This window comes from Hipposideros armiger, unplaced genomic scaffold (genome assembly GCF_001890085.2).
Source record: "Hipposideros armiger isolate ML-2016 unplaced genomic scaffold, ASM189008v1 scaffold_295, whole genome shotgun sequence".
Lineage (NCBI taxonomy): Eukaryota > Metazoa > Chordata > Mammalia > Chiroptera > Hipposideridae > Hipposideros > Hipposideros armiger.
The window spans coordinates 1,208,156-1,225,051 of NW_017731645.1; the positions used below are offsets into that span (position 1 = coordinate 1,208,156).

Below are 16,896 nucleotides of genomic sequence, written 5' to 3' on the forward strand. Positions count from 1 at the left end.
AACCAACTGAGCCACTCAGCCGGCCCTTAATCTTTTTAATGTACACATACATTGCTGTTAATATACAGAGGGTGTCCAAACATAAGTATACACATTTTAAGAAAGGAAAAAACCATATTAAGATTGTAATACAATGAATGACGCTAGCATTCATTTGATTAATGCCATCTTTTGAGCGAACGTCATGCTACACATTGCTACCGTAATTCAGTTTCAACTTTGAAAAGTATTACATAGGTAACATCTCTTAAAATGTGTACGTTTTTTTTACTCCCCTGGTGTTGATGATGTGACACTTTAAAATTTTTTTCTTGATGTCTTTTTTTCCCAAATCTTGTTTTCAATTCCGTAGTGAAAGAGCTTTCAAGCTCCCTTGTTGAGCTTCCCCGGTAATCAGTCTATGAGGTTAGAATTGGGGTAGTTAACAAAGTGGGTCTAACGATGGGGTACGGAGTGGCCATTGCTCAGTGGTCAGGACTCAGCGCCAGGCTGGATAGGACCATTTTCAGAAATAAACCAAGCACGTGGTGGTGCCCACAAGATGTCTGCAGTCATGAGGCGTTCACAGACCAGCCCTGGAGACGCTCCCCGCTGCTTGTTTAAAAGGGGCCAGTACTTGTAAAAGACGCTGTGGTGTGGCTCGCTGGGGAGTCTGGAGTTTCTGTTCACTGCACACCTAGAACTCCTAGCAAAGGCGTAGAAAGGTCAGAAAAGTTGTTCTTCTGCTTACATAGAAGCTGCCTTTAGAACAACAGTTAAATTTTTCGGTGCCCATCTTGTGATCCACAGACATAATTTCCTCTAAAAGGAACTTAAGAGACCCTGGAGAAAAGGCTGATTGCAGGTCCTGGTCAGGAGATGAGAGAGTCATACTGGACATCTTGTCCCATCAGAAAGCAGAGACGCTCCCACTGCCCCCTGGGTCTCGGGAGCCCACCAGAAGCCCACTCCACTGGCCAAAGATGGGGCAGCGACTATAGGGAGGATAACAGCGGCAGTGAATTGAAGTATGTCAGTATGTTGAAGTCCATGAATTCAGCAAGATGTTTTTTTAAAAAAACCACAAAACTAATTAAATAGTTGGGCAGTGCCTAAGAGATAAATTTTAAAAACCACGATATATGGGCCTTACTTGGGCCCTGATTCAAGCAAACTAGTTAAATAAAATTTATAATGAGACAGCTGGAGACTTGAACACTGACTAGATATTTGTGATATTAAAGAATTATTACTATTCATTTAGCTGTGATGATGTTATTTTTAAGAAAACTACAGCCCTTACCGATCTTTGGTGATAAACTGACATGATTTGCTTCCCAGTGACTGGAGACTTACATGATTGGCTGTGGTGAGAATTGTTGACGCTGGGTAATGGGTCCATGGAGTTTATATACCATTGCAGGCTGCTTACGTATTTGTTTAAAGTTTTCCTTAATAAAATGGTGAAAAAGAATAAACTTAAATTTGGACCTATAGAGAGTTATAAAAGGCATTTAAAAACTGACAAGTTCTTTTCCTCATTATAAGAAAAGGTACCAAATTTTAAATATGTGTTTTTTCCTTTCTTTTAGGGTATTATAGATCTCTCTATTTGTTAATTAATAGCAAACTTCCATCAAGTATTGACTATTCTGACTTATCTCGAGTTCCTATAGCAAAAATTTTGCTAGAGAATGTTCTGAAACCATTGCACTTTACCTACAACTCCTGTCCAGAAGGAGCCAGGTGAGACGGGTAATTTTTTTGTATTTTGTAGTTTGACGAGATCTGTGTCCACCAGTAGCTGTGGCGCAGGATGCTCTTAAATTGCAGACCCGAAAGTCAAGTTTACTTTATTAACGTGACGCATTGTAAGGAAAGGGTGCTTTCCTGTCTGTCCTGTGCCCTGATATAAATGTATAATTTGAAGACCTGTTATTTTCCTGCTTTCTAGCAGCTGTCAAAGGAGAGAAAAACACAGCAGTGTTTTCTGGTAGGGAAGACCCAAGTTAGGTTCATTTCAGGGTGGCCTGGTTGATACTGAATGCTTAACTTTGATTAATTAGGAGGATAGTTTGAAACTTCATTTTAATCAATGATTTTACGAACAGCATGTTTTGATTTTACTAAAAGCTTCCATTTTTCTTTTTTAGGCAACAGGTTTTTACCGCCTTCACGGAGGAGTTCTTGGCAGCACCTTTCACGGAGCAGGTTTTCCACTTGGTCATTCCTGCGTTGGCAGACGCACAGACCGCCTTCCCCTACGAGCCTTTCCTGCACGCGCTCTTGTCAGGGGACAGCAGCAGGCCTGCAGAAGCCAGCGGAGGCGCGCCGTGGCTCTTCTACTTCGTTCTGACTGTTGGTGAAAACTATCTGGGTATGAAATACACGCTTCACCTGAACTCACACGTAGCTTGTATTAGCCAGGTAATGAGGTGGCCAGTGTCCTACTGTCATCTCGGCCTCTGCAGTGGGAATTCCCTGGAGGGGCGTGTTTGCTGAAGGACTCTGTCCTGGACGGTGTCCCTGGGTGAAGTTGCCGGGCAGAGGGAAAAACCTGAGTTAGACATCCCTCCCACACACACACTTGTTCTGAGGCCACACCGATTAAAAGAGTGTTAGCATCGAATGGGAGAACTGTGCATATGGCGATGTTTTCTCCATTTATCCTAAACTTGTAGTGTGCCTGTTCTGGAGTTATAACATTTTCCTCTAATATATTTTAGTGCATACATGTATTCATGAATTATTGGAATTTCAGTAAGTTCTGGTCAGAAATGCCTCTCTGAATATAGGAAAAATTATACCTGAGTTTTCCAGTTTCTTTTTTTATTGCTTTAATTAAATGTTATAATTGGTTGTTTTACAAAGGGACCCTCTCTGAGGAAGGACTGCTAGTGTATTTAAGAGTGCTCCAGACCTTTCTTTCTCAGTTACCGGCTTCACCTGCCAATTCAAGCTGTCAGGATTCATCCAGTGACTCCGAAGATGAGAGCGAAGAAGCAGACAAGCAGATGAGCGCTACAGTAAGCTCCCGTGGGCGTGGGCGTCAGTGGGAGGGATCACTGGACGGCTTCATCAGATTTCCCTGTCCCTTTTAATGTAATGCTACAAGGAAACCATGAGAGTACTCTTGTAAAGTGTTCAAACTGTACGGAAAACGTGCCCGCCCCTCCACTGCCACCACCTCTTTTCCCAGAGATAAGCACCCTAGTGCCTTTCCTGTATGTCTGTACAAGTATCCAGGGAAATACGTAGTTCTCTGTTTTTTCATGCAAAATAGGGTCAAACTGTATATTATTTAAGTATTACGAAGTATTTCCTAGAAGTGAAATGATTGGGTGAAAAGGTTGAGTTCCTAGCTCTCGGGAAGTGTGCTAGCTGAGTGCCAGGCGCTATTCTGTTTTTAAAAGAATGTTCTAATAACAGCTTTATTGAGATACAGTTTTCCATACAATTCACCCTTTTCAGTGACATACAATTCAGTGATGTTTTTCAGTATTGTAACGTAACTGTCCACCCGTCACCACTATCTGACTAGAACATCTTGTCGTTCCAGAAAGAAACCAGATCTATTAGCAGTCACTCCCTTTCCGCCTTTCCCCCGGCCCCCAAAAAGACAAAAGGTTTAAGTTCCTTCATACCCTGTCTTGTGAACACCAAGTAATGTCTTTTGTTAATTTTTGCCAATTTTATAATGATAAATATTACGATTTATTTATTTTAAAATGAGTTGTTTTAAGTGCATTGTCACATTTCTCTAAGTCCCCTCTCTCATTTCTTACCTAGCATTTTTTTTTTTTAAAGATTTTTATTGGGGAATTGGGGAGATGGGAACAGTGCTGGGGAATTGGGGAAGGGGAACAGACAAGTTGCTGTCCTTTTGTTCTTCAGTCTAGTTGTGGAGGACGTTGCTTCACTGGCCCAAGTTGGCACCATCATTGCGCTCTTCACGGGCGAGGCAGATTCGCCAGCTTCTGGATAGCCACTCACAGCGGCTGCTGGCTACACACGGTAGCCCATGGCAACCCACTGCCACAGGGGCTGCAGCCTACGCTGTCGCAGGTGATTCACAGTAGCCCAGCTCCAGGTTGAGCTGTTGTTCATCTTAGCTGTAGAGGGCAGTGTCCCTGGCCCTCATATGTGGGATCCGAACCGGGGCCCTCTGGCATCCCAAGCCAGCTCTTAACCATCGCGCCACTCGGCCAGCCCCTTACCTAGCATTTTTTACTAGCATTTTCAAGGGGTAGAAAGCTGTGCATTATATGCGCGCACACACAATTCGTGTGTCTTAAGTGATAGGGTGCTGCTGACCTCTTTTTCTCTTAATTACACAATTGAAATGGCTTGAGGAATGGCTCTGATGGGTTTTAAGTATTTGTTGTTGCTGTTAGGAAATTTCACGTCAGGAAGAATACAGTTGGGAGGTGGTCGGGTGTTCGGGGAAGGGAAGGGGTGTGTTGTGCTGTGCCTTCTTGATTCAAACAGTTTCGTAGCATGTATGGAAAAGGCATAACCATCAGGAAAGGAAGCCAGATCAGCATTGCCAGGGCTTCTAGGAGGAGGGGAGAGTTAATTACAGGGTAAAACTGAATTTTGGGGTGGGTACTAGAATTTTGTTGCATCTGTCAGAGCTCAGAACTGTGCACCAAAAAGTGAATTTTATTGTAAGTGAGAAAAAGAGGTGGATCCTCTAGATGGAATGTAGAGCAAACTTTCGTCTTTAGGAGATAGAAATTAACATTTTATTTGTACACAATGTCACTTGTATCTGTGTGAAGAAGAGGCTATGGGCTGTGTGTGCTGGAGGCAACCTCAAAGCCTGTGCTCTGCGGACACGAAAGGCAGGCAGTGAGGTCATGGAGCAGGGACAGGCCCTCAGGCCGGCCTGTGCTCCGCTTCCAGCGTTCAGATGTGCAGCTTGAGCTGTTTATTGTTGACATCTGTGGGAGTCTGTACTCCGCCTTATTTCAAAATAAATTGCATTTAAAGTTTAAAAGCGCACACTACAGAAAGAGTGGTGCTAATGTAGTGCTCTTGTTCTGACGTCTGTTATGGGTGCGTCAATGTGGCACGTAGAGGGTGTCACTTTATCTCTAAAACAGTGTTTTATTATGAATTACAAAAGTTCTACCCACCCAAGTTTCCGAACAGTGCAGGCAGCGATGCCCAGTACATATATGTTCAGATTGTCCCTGTCCATATGTGTACATATATGGACGATGTATGCATCTTTGGTTAATACCCCAGACAGGTAAACTGTGTAGAGCATTAACTCAGATTTTACTCCGTGAATCAGATGTGGAGGAATTAAGACAGCAAATAATAGATTTATATATTTCGTTTGATTGCTTTTAAATAAGGTTTTTACTATTCTATTTTGCTTAAACTGATATCTCAATTTAAAATGGAAGTTCTATCAATGAAGATGTATTTTCACCATGTATGCTTTGTACAATGCAATCTGAAAGATGTGAAATAAAACTTTCTTAAAATGTAAATACTGTCTCACATCTGAGTAGCAAAGCTGAGTAGCCACCACCATTCCTTGTCATTCTGCTGGACAAAATTGGCGCCTCAGAGAGAGAGTGACGATCTCTGGAGCGTTTGCCGGTATTTAGGGGATGCATTGGTACAGAGAGCGATATGTACTGTGGGTCATTTGGGGATAATGCCCATCTTGTATTTTCACTTGAAGAACAGTAAGATTTTCTGTATGTTTGTAGTTAGAGGTGAGCCGTCCCAAAATGTCGTTAACTCCGACCAATTTGCCTGGTGTGTTTTAGGAGGACGGTAGATTGTCAGCACCCTACATAACAGAGGAGTGTCTGAAAAAGCTGGATACGAAGCAGCAGACCAACACGCTGTTAAACCTGGTCTGGAGGGACTCGGCGAGTGAGGAGGCCTTCACGCTCATGGCCTCCGTCTGCCACACGCTGATGGCCCAGCAGCGGGCGGTGGTGCCCAGAGTCAGGCAAGTCCGCGGCGTCCGTCTGTCTGCGTGCGACACAGAACAGTTCGCTGTCCAAGTGTTTCATGGAAATGGAAGTTCGCTTTTTTCTTCCAAACCAGCTCTCAGGGGCCTGTAATATGTTAGCAGAGGAGCTCATTTTCCTATAGGATTTTAGGAATGAAAGAGGAATTTGGTCTTATCCGCCCGTTTTAAAAGTCGGACTCGTGCTGGCAATTACAGAAACAACTAAAATATGACACATCTTTTTAGGCTCTTTCATAATGCTCTTTTTAGCAGATTGCCTTGACAGTTTACTCTGGCACTCTGAAATTTTTGTTTTTTAAAACTTTGATGTAAACTTTTGAGAGGGACAAAGCAACATACAAGTTAAAATGTGGCTAATTTATGCTTAGATAATTGTGACGGTAATCTTGCACTATTTATTTCCCTCTCTTTTGAGTGATACTTTAGTGGTTTTTGGTAATTTAATAGAAAAGTACTTAATAGAGTTCAGTGCAAAACTCTGTGTAGTCTCTACCAGGAACTGAGGGACCAGTGTCACCGGCCACCTGCTGAGAGGCTCTGTCGACTAGTGGGTCCCATGTAACACCGGGTGATTTCTGTCACTCCAAAGGATCCGTGCCGGTTTTTCCAAAACGCTAGCCCATAACATAAAAAGCGCTGTTCCTTTGGGTTAGGAAAGGTTCTTTGAAATGAACTGTATGTGGGAACACATCTCAGCGAAAGTGCCTTGTAAACACGAATGCAGCCAGCTAATTAGGCGCTATCTTCGCTGACAGGTGTTTATTACAGGGGAGGAAGTAGTGCCCCTGAGGTGATTAGCCTGGGGCGGGTGGCATGAGGGCAGGATATGAGGCCCGCGCTTGCTTTGATTGTGGCACAAAGTCCAGTCTTCGGGCGCTGATTGCTCTGCGTAGATGCTCAGTGTCCTGGGCTCCCCAAGCAAGCTGCTCAGCGCTGTTTCATGGCTGAAGGAGTTTTATGTGCAGTCTCGCTTTATGAGTATAGCACCTATTTCCTCTAAGAAACTACTCGGGGGTGTCCTTTATGGTTCAGATCTATTAGCCTGTAAGTGTTTAGAAGGTCTTCACAGCTCATGAAGGAGCAAACTGGCTTACTTTAACTGTTGTAGTTTTTAACTGCTTCCAACTTTCTTTTAAAAGGTATTTAAAACACGATTAGTAAATTCCTGGGCTGATAACTCACTCTCAAGTCCTCCCTCTTACTTTCCAAGTTGGGATTTGCAATTTTAATGGACTGTCAGGCTGTATAAAGAAATCCGGAGGCCCTTTTTACATTGATGTGGACAGTTTCCAAGATACGATTTACGTGAAAAAAGGAAGACGCAGAACAGTGTGAATAACAACCAGTGGACAGTCTTACTTTTTCCAACTCTGACACACGAAGTAGGTTACTGTTCCCCTTGTTCTGTATCTCCCTTTTCCACTTAAACAAGTGACACCCCACAGGCCACCTGCGGCCCCGCACTCAGCCCAGAGTCGGCGGTGCGCAGACCTGTGCGGGGCGCCGCCCTTCCTCCTCCTCCCTTCCCCTGAGCCCCTTTCACGTGTTTCCCCCACAGACCCCATCCCACGCGGCTTCCTTTACTTTTCAGCTTCTTCCCTCAGTTTCATCCACGGGTCTTTTTTGTCTGTTTCAGTGTTCTCCAAACTTCTTAGCCTCCTTTTTCGGTTCAGTTTCTTAGTCCTGTCCTACTCAGTTGATTCTCTGGGTGGTTTCTTCCATACAGGAGGCTCCAGACCTTTCGGAGCTCCGGACTCTTGCTCAGTGGCTCCCAGGGCTGTGCCCAGACCCTTACGTGTCCACCTCTGAGCTCAGCGTCGTTCCCCGAGCCTGGGGGTCGCCTGGGGTTGTCCTGTAGGGCAGCCACTAGCTAAACGTGGCTGCTTCACATTAAATTCATGAAAATTAGCTTACAAGCCCAATTCCTCGGTCACAGTGGCCAGTTTCCCAGCCTCAGTAGTCATGTGTGGCCAGGGGCTGAGATCTTTCCGTCCCGACAAAGTCTGTTGGACAGCGCCGGCCGGGGGTGGGGGCTGAGACCGCGCCTTCCCGGTCAGCCCCGCACGCACTGGTCACCTCCATGCGTGCCTGCAGCTCGTCTCATGTAGTTTCGCCCGACTGAGTTGTCAAGACACAGCCCTGATTATTTCATCCTCTTGCTCCACTAAGCACCTACCAATGGGTCCCCTTTGCTTTCGGGGAAAAAGCCCACACTCCTCAGCTCATGGCCTCATGGAGGACTGTCCTCACGAGCGTTGGGCCACCGCTTGGGCCTTCCGTCCAGCCTGAGCACTTTCTGCCTCCGCCGTGCTACATGACTTGCCTTTTTCTTGATCCCGTCGTGCGGTTTTTCTATCTCCCTGGTGTCGCGTGCCTCTCTGCTCTTGCCTACACGGGTCTCCAGAACGCACCCTCCAGCCTCTTGTCTCTCGTGGCTGATCTGAAGTTACCACCTTTCACAAGCCTTCCTGAGTTTCTACCCTGAGATTTCTCCTGTTCCAACTCCGGTGAAACTTCCTTTTATGGTAGGCACTCCCTGTTAGAGTGCTGATGCTAAGGGGGTGGGTAGATGGGCATATTCTTTGGGGCTTGGCTCTTTTGTTCTATTAATATCTAAAAACTTTGAAACAGAATTTTAAAGGTAGTGTTTTAGAGATCAGAAAGGTTGATATTATAATTTGCATATAGCTTTCTTGTAAATACATAAAATCTTAGGGCATCACAAATCAGTTTTATTACAACACATACTTGATTTTTCTACCCAAAGCTAATAGAATGAGCCCACTTAATTGTGTGTGTAATTAATCATTGTGATTTAGACAGTTGTGTGCCCTGGGGATGCATGGCTATTGCGCCATCTGTTCTCTCAGCACTGGGAAGTAATGTGATAATGGCTGCTCCTCAGCTCTTGATTCTTAGCCTCTGTCTTTAATAATGTGCGTTAGAATGATTATGCAGATGGCTTCCATGGATGAAAATACGGGGTTTTCTTTATATAGTCTAGAATTATTACTAACTTCATGGTTTTGTATAAAAAACAAATTTTTAGATTACTTTAGAAAAAATATTGAGGATGTGCCTACAGTGAGAAACATTTGTTTTTTTGCCTATGATTTCATGTTTGCTTATATTATCAATGATAGTTTCAGTATAATCAATAGATTTAATCAGCTATTGATTCATGTTAAAATTTGCATTCTATAATATTAGGTCAAATAAAATTCATGAGCTTTTTAACATTTCAACACATAATTTTATTATTAAATCTATTTTGAGATCATATAGATGATAAACTAATTGGCAGTAGTTATTGGCAGACACATGAAAATCATAAAGCAGACTAACTAGCTTTAGTCATATTTAGCAATGTATAATTGTAGTGAGTTTTGAAACTTCTAAGAATTTTCTAAACATCTGTGAATGATAATTGAGCCATAGGAAATACAAGTAAACTTGGGAAAAGCACACATGGAGGCTATTTAAAACTTTTTGTTTTCTTCTAAGAATAATGCTAAGAAATAATAAGGGAGGGGACATCAGAGATGTGTCCAAGATGCTGAGTGCAGCTCCCCTTGTTTAATTTAAACTGAGTATGAGGGGACATCGAGTCTGTTCATCTTAAAATTGAAGGAAGTCAGTTGTCAGGTAGAGGGAACTGTCTGTTTAAACTGGCTGTTTTTAGCACTAAAACTGGTTTTAGCACGGAGATGTTAAAGTCACACAGCTGTAGGTCCAGAGCTTATCTTCTAGTCTTAGGTCCTCTTTTGTCAGTGAAGAAAATTTTTGGCAAGTTGCCTCCAACTGAAATACATCTTAAAGTTTTTATTCTCATGAAGGAAATTTAGAATTTGCTTTTAACCTTGCATTGTCTCAGAGGTGAAATGTGTTTTAATACTGCGTTTTAATATCCCTTTTGCCAGTAAAGTGACACTTCCAGCAGAAAACACAAAGTGTCACGTTGGCACTGGTGTGCTCCAAGAGTGGGAGGGAGGGTCTTAGGGTGGCTGGCTTGTCGTATGTCTTTTACCTATGACAGCTTTACATACAGAGGAAGTATCTGAGAACGGCTTGCTGTCGTGCCCTCTACTGCCTGTGTGGGAGCTGGTGTCGCCCATTGTGTTCTCTTTAATAACTGGAATAGTTCCTATAGACAACTGGCCTGAATTTATGACCTGGGTCAAAAATGTTGCCCTTTACTAATTAACTCATAGGGTTGTCGCAGCTAAATAAAGCTTAATGGGTAATTTTTAATCCATCCCAGCATGTGTCAAGAGTATGTCACTTCTTTGCCGTTTAGCAGTAAAGCCCCAAACTAAATAACCTTCAGTAACTTACAAAAATGTTTAATAATTTGTTTTATTATTGAGTGGTTAATTTAGGAAATAATTGTTTCAAAGTTAACTTGATACATAACTTTGGAAATGTGTAGCCATTAAATGGTGTCTCAGATATATGTGGAAAGATGTTAATTTATTAAGGTGTTAATTGTAATTTTTTGTGAGAAAATGTGTTATAAGTGAATATATTGGGAGAATCTGGTTTTGTTTACATATGAACACAGAGTATCTGTATGATTTATACCAAGTTATTAATTCTGATTATTTTGGGGAAGATGGGATGAAATGTTGCTGATTTTCTTTTGCCCTATTGTTGTGTTGTTGTTAAGAAAAAAAAAGAAACACATCCATTGAAAATGGGTAATTTTCAGATTTTTGAGATGCTAAATTTTAGTATTTATATTTAACACATTTTAAGCAATCTTGATAACAATAAAATTATACTAGATAATACATTTTTTAAAAAGGACTCAATTTCTTGACCCAGGAGAAATAAGGCAAGCAAATATTACCTTCTAGAATTCTTGGATGTTGAAAGTTCATGTTTTTCATAACTTTTTTCTTATTCTTTTTGTTTGTGTGGTGGTTTGGGTAGCCTTCAGAGCATATAATACTTCATAAAGGCAGAAAAATCAAAATCTTAACACTTCATTTATATACTTGGTTTACGGTAAGTGTTTAAATTAAATATGTGAGAGACAGGGTCTGTGTACGCCTTTCTGATACAGCTTGTTTTCAACAGTGATGTTTGGGTGGAAATGTGGCCATTGAGCCAGAGACTCCGCATATTTGATAATGTGGTTTATTTCCTTCGTCTCCTGTGTTGTTACCATTTTTCATTATTTCAGTAAATTTTTTTTTTAATTTCTCACCCTAATTTTGAGCTTCACCCAGTTGGGTTTCCTATGAATTAGTGTAGTGTTGTTACCATGTTGTCACAATGTGTACTTGTGACAAATGTAACACACTTTATGTAGAATCATCATGTATTTGATCTGGGAGAGACCTTAGAATTGATGTAGTCCAACCCCTTTGTTTGCTGATGAAAACAGATGGCTTTTGGCCTCCATGGCGTTTGAAGAGTGGTTGGGCTAAATGATCTAATAGGTTCTTTCTAGTCTAAGATTTCTTGATTCTAGGTAAATTTCACATACTTTCATGTTTTCATTTTTTATGATTGTGCTTGTAATGCTATTTGGACATTTCAAACTACACCACACGAAAATGAGATTGATTTCTTTTTTTAAAGCAAGACTCCATATCTGTCTTGTATGCTCAGAAAATGCTAATCCTAAAGAACGGATCTGAGATTTTGGATTGAATCCAGGAAAATGATCAAATTTGAGATTTTTATATTATTATTATTATTGAAAAGTAACTTATTTATCTAAAATCTCTTTATTTCTCTTCCACTGTGGGAATTTAAATTAATGCACTTCTTACAAAATTTAGTCTGTTAAAATATTTTATTCTCAGTACAGCATTTGCTATCGTAGAGAGCATGCTCTTTGTGGTGTTAATGTAGATATTTTCCAAATTGTCCATTATGCTCAGTTTATAGCTTTTGTTGAAGAAATCCACTGAACGAGCGTTTACTTACTCTTATTTTCCCTGTTCCTTTTAGGCTTCTTTACAGTTTAGCTTTTAATGCCAGGTTTCTGAGGCATCTTTGGTCCCTTATATCTTCAATGACAACGCGGATGATCACAGGGTACGTGTTACACAGACTTCTAGACTGAACGTAAGAATGTGGGAAGTGGCACCTGATAAAAGGACTGTAAGATGGTGCTTTAAGGACTACTTATATCCAGCTTGTTTCATATTAGAAAGTAAATTCTAGATGGTCTCATTCACAAAAAGAAAAATTATGCCCATTTCATAGTTGTTTATCTTTATATGTATTAAGAATATGTCTTGATCTGAGGGTAAATTTTAAATTCTAGACATTTTTTGAAAACCAGAGACATGGAATTTCTTTTCTCCAAATGACTTTCCTGTGCTTCAGATAGTGAAAACATAGATTTGAAGCAAACTTAACACATTATAAGATATCAAATATTGTAGAAGTTGGTTTTTAAAACTTTATGTTGAAATAATTGAATTTCTCTTACTCGAGTCTTTATGTAACTCGAAGGCTAGACTCTTTAACACACGTATTTTATTTGAATGTGTAGTAAGTAGAGCATTTAATCTTCATGGTAAACTGGCTTAGCCCATGACCGTGTTGAATTTCCCGTCTGTTGAGTCTGAGTGAATCCGGCTGTGCTATGGGACAAAGGATGAAGCGTGTCACTCTGTTCCTTGGGGACTAAGCTTCACACATGACGCTAGCTGTCCTGGAGGCTATGGCCCCATTTTAGGGCAGAACTTTGGAAGGAAGAGTGTTTTATTCTGTTTTGTTTTGTGGCTTTTTGAGGGGGTGGACAAGAAGTTGAAGGAAGGAAGTTTTGGTGGGTGAGGGTGGGGTGTCCAGAGCTTGAATACGCACTCATCTGCAATCAGTTCGCGCTGTGACGCGCGAGGTGGTACCGAAGGGTCTTGTGTTGAGATTTCTGAACCTTGAGCTTTTCAGTGAGGCATGTGTACAAAAAGGTGATCCCATTTCAGTGCCTTCGCGCCAGTCAGCCAGCCCCGGTGTAAACGGACCCTGGGGTCCAGCTCACCTGCAGAACTATTCTTCCAATAAAAGGGACGTGTTCATTTAGTAATAGCATCACTTTGAGTTACTTTCATGTTTTTTTCATTTAATTTCATTCATCTTAAGTGAGTAAAGGGGCTTTTTAATGATATCACTACAACTGAAGAACCTCAGAAAGGTTAAGTTGTTTATCTTGTATCAACAGTGCATAGCAGAAGTAGAGAAACCTTAGAAATATTCTTTTATATCTCTTCATTTTCAAATTAAAATATAAGGTTTTTAGGTATGTTTTGTTTGGGCTTTGGTGCATTTCAGCCACTTCTGACGGTGTCAGCCTTGACTTCCCTGAGTGAAAGGTTTGCTTAAGGCACAAGGAGATTGGGGGTCATTGGGACAGGAAATTGTCATTGACCTGTAGTGTCCGCAGCTTAGCAACACAGATGCTGTCATAGCTGTGCCTCCCGATGGCTTGTTTGTTTCTTGGTAAGGAAATGGAGTCACAGTGTGTGAAAGAAAAACGAGGCACTGTTAAATTATTAACATGATTTAATAAGTTGAGAAAGTTCTACAAATGTTTTTAAAATCATTATTTCTTAAAAGCCAGTGTGAGAATTTGAGTTTCTTTGTACTTGTAAAGTCCCTCAAGAAACTTAATCAATCCTGATGTATACAACGTATTTCTATTAGAATAAAATACCCCAGTTTTCTGACAATTGTATTGAGATTAACTTGAAAATAGTTTTACAACAGGACTTACACAGCTGGGACTCCTAAGCTTTGGTGAGCATAAGGGTCACCAGGGGAGTCGGTCAAAATGCAGATTTCCTTGTCTGACCCCTGAGGCTGGGGTCCAGGGCCTGTGTCAGGAGCCCAGGGGTGTGCGACTGTCTCACAGGCCCCTCGGGACTGAGATGGAGGTGAGGTGGAAGAACCCATGGCCAGCTGGCCTCTGTTGTCTTCTCACCGACAGCCTACGCCAGGCGCCTTTGCCCCGTCACCGGCTTGTGCAGTGAGTGCGTGTCCCCTTGACCTCATGGCTGGCACGGCCTCTTACTGTCTTTAACTCGCAGGGACTGTGCTAATGACACGCTGCCCACTTCCCAAGTCCTCGCCAGCAGTAGGCGGAGCTTGCGGGAGTCTGGCACTCGTGAACGTGGCAGCAGGGTGCACCCAGTAAAGCCGCAGGTGCCGAAGAGGCTGCTCAGTCAGGTTGGGGCTGTGGCAGCCGCAGGCCCAGCCCAAGCCCTCGTCTAGAGGGTGTGAGCCGAGGCCACGACTGCCCGGGGTCTCACCGATGCTCCTCATCTGGCCAGCTCTCCAGCTCCAATCAATGTCTTTTCCATTACAGTAAATTATGGACTTTTATTTGCACATAAGTCTTGGAGACTGACCTGTTTTCAGAGGAATATTTGAGTCAGTGTTTATGGCAGGAAGAGCGGTCAGCAGAGACTCGGGGACACGTTTCATTTATGTCTTGGCTGGATGGAGCACAGGCACATATCTGACGCTTCTTGCCAATCACATTTTCTGTCATTAGAATGAAAACGATTGATGGCTTTTCTTACCTCACGGGGTTAAAGAGAACACATAAGCTCATGCTGAAGAATTGCCCTTGTCTGTTTTAGGGACCCAGTACAGGGTTCTGTGCAAACTGGCAGACATGCTTGACTGTGATGGGCGATTTTGAGCACAAGGCTTACCTGCTGGAATCACAGCTGAAAGCTGGTCTGTCCCTTTTTTAGACTCAGGAGATATTTTCTTCTCATCACAACTGGTTAACTTAACCTAAAGCATGTTCCCCTAAATAGTGTTTGTTCATCACTGTTATCTGCTTTCATAGTCCAGCATTTAGTGGCAAGGCAACTAAAAGATACAAACCAAGATTTTTATTAATATCAAGAAGACACATGACATGAACATTATTTCCTCCATATGTCAGCAGACTTTTACTGTGTGGACAACCTAGCACTTGGCTTGGTGGGGAGTAACAGGAGGTAGAGAGGGGACCCTGCCGTGCAGCTGAGCCACCCCCATGCCTCTTATCCTCCACATAGATGGCCGTTTCTGTCATCCTGGCTTTGGCAGTGATGTGGGACGGTGTACTTGGTCCTTTTTTATACATCCTCATGCACTTCTACTTGGGACCAACCCCTTCTGTTCCCGGATTCATCCAGCTGGTTCTCAGTGCTCAGGGCTCACTGCCTGCACTGAGCAGTAGGGCACATGCAGGTGGGTGGAACAGTGGCCAGAGGGTGTTTCTTCTCAGTGGGAACAGTCCACCGGGGTCCCTGCTGATGGCAGTGCTCTCCCCTGAACTGTGCACCGCGGACACCCAGGGGCTCATCCAAGCTCACAGCCGGGCCTTACCCCCTTGCCTCCTGCTGTGCTCTCTCCCCCTAGAACCTCAGCAGTGCTGGGCAGCCAGTTATCGTTCGTGGGTCCTGACTCCCGGTCACATCTCACCTAATACATAGCTGTAGTTTGATGGGAATAGGTGTTGGAGGAACAAACACACATACATGAGGGAAGATAGGAGAGGGGGGAGCCCACCATGTCTGACGCAGGGCTCATGTGACGTGCTGTAGGGGCCTTGGGCTTTATGGTTGGGAGAAAGCTTACAGGTGAACCTCTGTTAGCTAGGCGCTCCGAAAGACAGGGAACCACAGCTACCCGAGAGAGAAAGGGAACAGCTTCCAGGTGAGAGGAGTAAATCTAGGGGGCCACAGCTCCTGGTAGGTGAAGGCGCCTACAGAGCCCCCCCAGGACCGCGTCACTTTAGCGCTGCTCTGGGTGCTCGGCGACCCCCTGTAAAGCAGGAGCAGGAGTGGAGCTGGCAGGTAAACGTGGGTAAGAGGACAAGGCCCAGTATAGAAAAGCGGAGACTATTCCTGAAGGTTCTAAGCCGGGTTCAATGCTCAGCTGTTTTCAGTGTTCCTAAATGTAAGCTTTCATGAGACCAGAACAATCTACCTTTGTTAAGGATGTTAAATGGAGGGGGAGGGGTGGTTTTCAACCTCAGAGTGACGTGTGCATCTTTAATAGTGGCGTTAATAATTTTCTCCTGAGGGTCCGCCTGGGCCCACCTGCTCGCTCAGTAACTAAACTCTTCCTATTACTGAGAACATTAGTCAAGAGTGGGGAGTTGGTGTCTTGTTTTTCAGTTTCTTACTTATTAACCTATATTGTTAGAATGAATTTACCTTCTCTTTAAGTAGATTAATTGCTAATGTAAATGTTATGTTCCGTGATTATATTTGTCTTAGGTCATGTCTTAATTTGTTCCCAAACTAGAACTAATCTGAAAATTGTTTCTTCTTCTCTCTCTTTCCCCAATTCAAGGTCTATGGTACCATTGCTTCAGGTGATATCAAGGGGCTCTCCCATGTCGTTTGAAGATTCTGGTCGTATCATCCCACTCTTTTACCTCTTTAGCTCCTTGTTTAGTCATTCACTAATTTCCATACATGATAATGAATTCTTCGGTGACCCAATAGAAGGTGAGAATTTTGAGCAGCCAGTTTGTTGCTGACCCCATTGCCTATCCGTTCTCATAGATGATAGAAAAAATTTTAAGCCTTGTAAGTCTTTCTGTGTGTTGAAAATTTAAAAAAATTATGGCAGCACATTGGATTGTGTTTTTCAATTGTAGGCCAGAGACAATCATCAATGATGCCTTTCACGTTGGAAGAGCTGATAGTGTTGTCTCGCTGCCTCCGAGATGCGTGCTTAGGGATCATCAAGTTGGCGTATCCGGAAACGAAACCGGAAGTCCGAGAGGAATACATTACAGCATTTCAGAGTATTGGGGTCACGACTAGTTCTGAAATGCAGCGTTGTATACAGATGGAACAAAAACGATGGATTCAGCTCTTTAAGGTACAGAGTTTATTTTTGTTTACTGAGGTCAAATAATGTACAAGTGTGTTTTTGTTTTGTTTTGTTTT

The 16,896-nt window shown here is 42.7% G+C and overlaps 1 protein-coding gene across 4 annotated transcripts in view; it reads left to right on the forward strand.

The window, feature by feature from the left end:
• Window positions 1-16,896, forward strand: part of UBE3C (ubiquitin protein ligase E3C) — a 91,152-nt gene that overhangs the window by 27,926 nt on the left and 46,330 nt on the right. For all 4 annotated transcript variants that reach the window (XM_019659097.1, XM_019659098.1, XM_019659099.1 and 1 more), the window contains exons 7-13: window positions 1,572-1,725; window positions 2,133-2,356; window positions 2,851-3,005; window positions 5,766-5,953; window positions 11,939-12,025; window positions 16,292-16,449; window positions 16,602-16,828. In XM_019659097.1, coding sequence (XP_019514642.1) covers window positions 1,572-1,725; window positions 2,133-2,356; window positions 2,851-3,005; window positions 5,766-5,953; window positions 11,939-12,025; window positions 16,292-16,449; window positions 16,602-16,828 — 1,193 coding nt within the window. The remainder of the gene's footprint in view (window positions 1-1,571; window positions 1,726-2,132; window positions 2,357-2,850; window positions 3,006-5,765; window positions 5,954-11,938; window positions 12,026-16,291; window positions 16,450-16,601; window positions 16,829-16,896) is intronic.